Here is a 6,120-nt window from a genome sequence, read left to right as displayed (position 1 = left end):
AAGAACTTCTCAACTATATTCTTACAACCTCTAGTAGTTGTAACATCAATAGACCTATTCCCAGTTCTTATTTTCTCAACACATATTTTACAGAATGTTGTATTATTGAATGTATTCCAATCAGCTTTGTTAAACTCATCCATCTATTCGGTACAAAAATAATAGAGGTAATGGTTGCTATGTAACAGAAATCAAAATTGTCCAATACCAAAATATGAGATTTGTGCATGTTTAATGTTAATTACAATCTGATATATATGTGTCCATGGTATCATATATCTATTGGCACAAATTAATTCCTAGATGAAGAGGTAGAGCAATGCGACTGCAATTTATGATCACAACATGCCCAGATTAGCTCACAACAAAAGCTAAAATACTACATAAAAAATACACTAAACATGCCACTACAATTTGTGAGCACAGCACGCTCAAATTGCTTTCTAGTCATTGAAATTATGATCAAGTTTAGCATTAAACAAAATCCCATGCCATTTTTTTCTCTGAGTTTACTGCACTTGGGATTGGAGCTGTGCCGGCTGCGCCTGGGAGGGGAGCTACGCTTGCCACCAAGCGTTGGAGGGGACCAGTTTCGGCCGCCGCGTGGGAGGGCCGAGGCGCCATGTACGCGGCCATGCCGGGGTGGCCGTCATGCCGAGGATGTCAGGCCACGCAGGCATGCCAGGCATCGTAGCCACGTCGTCATCGGAGAAATAGGCCGCCGCGCCACCTGCGAAGGAGCTCATGTCGTCGCCTCGGAACAAGGTCGTCGCCGCGTCGTGAAATGCTCCAGGCAAGGGAGAGATGCTGTTGTTGGGGAAGTAGGTCATACCGCCGTCGCCGGGGAATGAGGATGGTGCCGCACCTCAGAACAAGACGGTGGCAACACCTAGGAACATCACGCCGTCGTGAGTGGCTACGGGCGAAGGGAAACGCGTCGGGCGAGGTAGAGGTGACGGCCAGGCCGTCCCGGTAGGAGAAGGTAGCATCAAACTCGTCAATGATGGCTACGTCAAATTCGTCCATAGCGGTGGCGCTAGGGTTCGACGATCGGGAGATTCTACGTCGAATTCGTCCATAGTGGTGGCACTAAGGGTTGACGATTGGGAGATGCGCTGGAGCGAGAGCTGTTGGGGGGAGCGCATGGATAGGGGTAACGGAGGGGTAGTGACGGGTAATTTCACCCCAACGTTGATGAGCGGTTTGGTCTTTTTTCAAATTAAAAGCTGAGGAAAGCTAGTGGACAATGGATTATGAGATTGCTGCAATTTAAAAGATGAATTGTTAAAAAACTATATTCACAAGCTGTTTATCTGTTTCCACTTCAGCTTATAAAAACTGTTTTCTATAATATGAAGTGGAAACAAACAAGCCTAAAGAGTAGCACAAAAATAGTGAAACAATCTTCTGCTTTTGCACAGGACTCGACATGAGTTGCTTTCGCTGTAGATCCAGTTCAGCTACGACTTTGTCACAGTTCAAGCATTACAAACATTATCCAAAGCTAATTTTAATTATACATGCAGCACAGGATGCTGAAGTCAGAACACAATCTAGTTCACTTCCAACACACCAGGTACAAACAAGGGCGGAATGTGAAAGCCAAGAATGAATTGCCTGAAAACAGCCGACCTACCCATGGCCTTGAACACTTGGATGGACTCTTGTGCCCAGATTGCATTCTGCCAGGACCAACAACAGGTACCAAGCTCATTCAGGTGAACGAACACTGGACCGCTTTCCCCAAAGAAGATGAAAAGATGGCAGTGCAACGCTGGAGCAAGGATTTGATCTCAAGTGCGTATGCCTGTGGACAGATGCCACTGTTTTAGCATGCAGGACCGCTACTTCATGCCTTCTTCTGTCGTAGCTGTAAGTCAGGAGGGACATGGATATGCTTGGAGTTTTGCTCTCCTAAGGAATGCAGAAGTAGGGTGTCAGAAATGGAAATACATGCACTCAAATGTGTGTTATATTATGCAACGATTCTATTACCTATCTTCAGTTCAGCTTTACCATTGGGAGTACCACTGTCAGTTTTCTTTGTGTTTAGGAAGCGTCCCCCATTTCCTCTTGCCCTCCTCATTGCGTGTTGATGACGAGACTCATGAAGATAGGGCTGTAATGTCAAATGCAAGTGCTTAGCAATCTATCAAGTTATATGATTCATTTATGACTAACTCAAGGCATCTGAAAAGAACCGAGATTCAGAGTTTATAGTTTACAAAGGAACATCCTGAAAAGTCGAAGTCACTGACTGTACAATCCTGAAAAATCAGATGGGAAATACAGCAGAAGCGTGCCCATAATATCGCTTAACTAACCTTCCTGGCTTTGACCACCTTTTTCTCAAGTTCCGCCTTGGCACGTGATTGCCTTCGTCTTAAAATTCCATGGTACTGCTTCGCATTTACATAAACAGGCTCCTCGGATATTTCAAGAGGTAATGGCATGCGAGAGTGAGTTAATCCAGGTAGCTGGAAATGAGTCTGTGCAGACAACAAAAACAGCAGGCGTAAGGCGCTTTAGATACAAAAAAAGACAACTACAACACATTAATGGACGTCTTTTCCCCCCAGGTTAATTCAAGCAGTTCAGTTATGCTCTAAACACAGAATAATTAAATATACATTATCTTTAAAAAGTGAAGATGATTAGTCTAGCCAAAGCGTTGTACTGGATCCAAAGACATTTGAGCAGTACAATCTTCCATAGTCATGACACAGGGAGCAAACAGTATCACAAGTTTCACATTTTTCTTTAAAAATACCAAAGGAATATAAATATTCCAAGGTAATTTTGATACTCTTCTCTGAATTTTATGCTGTAATTTCAATAGGGAAGATAGTGCTCATATTTAACATTGACAACTCTTCAATAATAACATCTCCACTGAATCTGTAATTCTTTATCTTAGATCTCATATTGTGCTTGAGTGAAGTATAGTAGGTAATACCATTATTTAGACTAGTGCTATTAAGGATTACATGCAAGGGGCGAAATGATTTCCAATGCTTAATTTGGCATAAAGTAGTACCGCAGGTTGAGTTCCATACGGAGCAACCATGCCTGCATAGCAAGGATCTGGGTACTGATATGTTGCAGAAGCCTACACAAGGTATGAACATGAGACGAGAAACACAATTGCTAGACAAGTTCACAGAAAATGGAAACATCAACAGACAAGAAACAGAGTCAATGGAGAAAAGAATGCACACAATCGATTGGTTCAGTTCCAGCTGTGTATATGGTGCCAAATACTCTGACACCAAAGCAGGCATCGGTGATGTAGCATGATTCTTTTCATGACCAACGCTTCCATCTGGAATTATTGAAAAGAAAGAAAACCATTTTACTTTCATTGCCAGTGCGATAATTGATAATTAATTAAACTCTTCAGTTCGAACAGCACGCTTATCCGAGTAAAACTTGTACAGTTGTCCTCACATCAACGTTTAAAAGTTTAGGCAAGATAGTAGCATTATTCCTCTCATCTGACCTTATAAACATCGCTTCAACTGGAAAAGGTTAAGGTTTTTATCATTAGGAAACAAAATAATTCGGAAATCCATTCATTCGCAAAACTCAGTTTGGAAAGATGATAAAAGAAATGAACAGAATGGTAGTAGAGACTGGAGAGGAACGTGTACAAAAATCTTAAAAACAAGGAGCTTTGGTAAAAGAAAAATATTTGTACAAAAAGTTCCTTATGCTATTGCAACTGACAATGCATAAAATCTTTGCAATCGTATTATAAGTCAATAGCTTGAGCACTTGATAACACGCTTCAGGCATTCAATGTAGCTTGATATGATTCTTTGAAGGAACCATGAACCATTTAGTCCGTAATAATAAGATATGATCGTGAAAAAAAGTTTTGGGGGAGACAAAGTTTGATACAGAAGAATGGGAGCGCTGCAAATCAGTATACAACAGATGGCAGGGAACACTTTCTCAAGGAGGCGCACAAAGAGTTAAAGACTCGTATATTGTTAGCGATTGAAATCCAAATATCTTAACCAACCACTATTTTGCACCTTTTCATCAAAAAAAAAAAAAAAAAACTATCCAGTTTGCACACACCTCCTTATTCAGTTAAGACAGTCAAGGTTCCAGTAAGCTTCTGGAAAAATTAGATAAAAAGATGAAATACTTAGGTATGCAATGGAAGTTAAGATCAGATAAACAAGCAGTGCATGCCAGGAAAACTAAAATGGAAATTCAAATTGGGTAGAGGTTTCAATGGTCATGCTTTCTGCAAAATGACTACTATGCTCATTTCCACTGACATGAGTTCTTTAAGTCGTACAAGCGTATGACACATGGATTTCTAATAATAATTTATTTTTGTTCAATGGTCATGTTTGTTGTTGATGCGCACAACAGCACAGTGGCTAATTTTATTATGATTAATTGATTAGTGAATACTTCTATGCAGAGAAAAACATTTGCACATAATAACATTACCTACAAGATCAATATAGCAAATGATTTGATTCCCATCACCATTTTGCACAAACTGCTCTAGTTAATTGAAGTACTTGCTTAAGCTTAGTACGATCGTTTCTATACCTCCAACAAAGAACTAGGCAAGTGGAGCTTTGAATAAACATGATGTGGTGATAAATGACAATTCTACATCATCACAGCAGACATGACACTCATTTGTGAGATTGACGCATCTACGAATGTTTCGGAATTGGAGAACTGACCAAGATTTCAGATTTGTGCTGGTGCTAATACTGAGACATAAACACTCTTTCTTCTGAGACCATCATGAAAAAAAAAAGAGAGAAACGAAGCACTAGCCTGTTGCAAGGCCTGCATTCAAGTGAAAAATTTCTCACTTCCTTTTATGCCATATAAGGAAACTGTCGTGCTACATTCTTTATGGTGGAACCATCTTAAGCACGAGCTTCCGTTCTGCAATTGTATTTATAGAAAGATCTTCCGATGAATTCAAAGTTTCAAACCAAGATATAGTACTGTATGCTAAAAAAAAAGCAAGAACGCTGAACAGAATAGATAAAAAAAGGAAACAACTACAGCAACCTCGTGCAATAAGAGCTCATCTCCTTTAATGGATAAAGCTAGCAGCACAAACCTTTTGGTTCCCCAGATCTCCGTGAATCCTCGCTGCTCTCGTCACTCGCCTTGCTGCTCGCAGCACCTTTGGTCGCCCGACCGCCACCACCTGCCGGGCTGCTCGACAGGCTAACCCCTGCCCCGCTCCCCAGCGCCACAACGGCAGGGGACACCGCTCCGAGCCCGGCCCCGGAGCCCGTCCACCACGGCTGCATCGCCGTGCCGCCGGAAGGCATCGCGGTGCCCTGCCCTCTGGCCTCCACCAGGTTCGTTCCCCCCGGCCGCGACTCCATGCTGCTCATACTCGCTGCCTTGCTCCACAGTCGTTCAGGTCCTCGCTGTTTCAGCAACATCGAGAAGACAACACATGGACACTGTTTCAGCAGCAAGTCAAATGACATACGAGAGTATATACTAGTCTATGACCGGGTAGAGATTGAAAACGAAATCATTTTTTAGTGGTGGCAAATTATTAATTGGCTCCACCTCAAACAAAGTTGAACAGAGATTAGAAAAGTCATAAGCGGGGGTCAAAGTGAGCGGAAGCAGGGCCGTCGATAGATTAGCCTGTTCGTGCGAAACAGGGCAACGATCTTGACTCGATTGGAGACGCAAGAACTCAACCACGCTCTGAATCCTTTGTAGTGAGTAGACCACGCGCTAGCGAGTCGTTAAACGATAGGCAGGATAGTACACTGTAGAACAGGAACACTGGACGGCTGGACAAGAAAACCCGGGACCAAGAACGGGTCGACCAAAGAATTTCCAGCAAGGCTCGATTTACAGTACGAACATCAAAAGCTGTAAAGAAACACGGATCAGAAGAGAAACGAACATCATCTAGTACAGTTTAACGACTGCAGGTGCAACTCGGCTAAGAAGAACACCAGAATTTCCCCCTCCACAAGTGATAGCCTCGCCTCCAAACGCTGCACAAATCAGACGCCCCCCCCCCCCCCCCCAAAATCCTACTACAACATCACAACCCCCCCCCCCCCAACCAATCGCTGCTATGATCAAAAGGCAACATCTCCC

The 6,120-nt window shown here is 42.7% G+C and overlaps 1 protein-coding gene across 4 annotated transcripts; it reads right to left on the bottom strand.

Moving 5' to 3' along the window:
• Positions 1-1,388: 1,388 nt before the first annotated feature.
• LOC133913085 (nuclear transcription factor Y subunit A-7-like) lies at positions 1,389-6,013 on the bottom strand. 4 transcript variants are annotated; one of them, XM_062356131.1, is made up of 7 exons: positions 5,921-6,013; positions 5,105-5,423; positions 3,219-3,322; positions 3,038-3,109; positions 2,325-2,489; positions 1,996-2,119; positions 1,389-1,914 (listed from the first exon to the last, which is right to left on the bottom strand). In XM_062356131.1, exons 2-7 carry the CDS (start codon positions 5,385-5,387, stop codon positions 1,850-1,852), a joined length of 813 nt encoding a protein of 270 aa, XP_062212115.1. In that variant the 5' UTR covers positions 5,388-5,423; positions 5,921-6,013; the 3' UTR covers positions 1,389-1,849. The 4 variants fall into 4 exon arrangements, with proteins under 4 accessions (XP_062212115.1, XP_062212114.1, XP_062212112.1 ...); XM_062356130.1 differs by having other exon boundaries at positions 5,572-5,970; XM_062356128.1 differs by having other exon boundaries at positions 5,105-5,970.
• Between the last annotated feature and the right edge of the window lie 107 nt (positions 6,014-6,120).

This window comes from Phragmites australis, chromosome 3 (assembly GCF_958298935.1).
Source record: "Phragmites australis chromosome 3, lpPhrAust1.1, whole genome shotgun sequence".
NCBI classification, from domain to species: Eukaryota; Viridiplantae; Streptophyta; class Magnoliopsida; order Poales; family Poaceae; genus Phragmites; species Phragmites australis.
This window is presented reverse-complemented; position numbering and strand designations above follow the sequence as displayed.

Excerpts from the sequence above, each read along its gene's own strand:
- LOC133913085 (XM_062356128.1), bottom strand. The coding sequence starts at position 5,486 with ATGTCATTTGACTTGCTGCTGAAACAGTGTCCATGTGTTGTCTTCTCG. Across the intron at positions 3,323-5,104 it reads GAGATCTGGGGAACCAAAAG|ATGGAAGCGTTGGTCATGAA; the intron begins GTTTGTGCTGCT and ends CAATAATTCCAG. Across the intron at positions 2,490-3,037 it reads CGTATGGAACTCAACCTGCG|ACTCATTTCCAGCTACCTGG; the intron begins GTACTACTTTAT and ends TTGTCTGCACAG.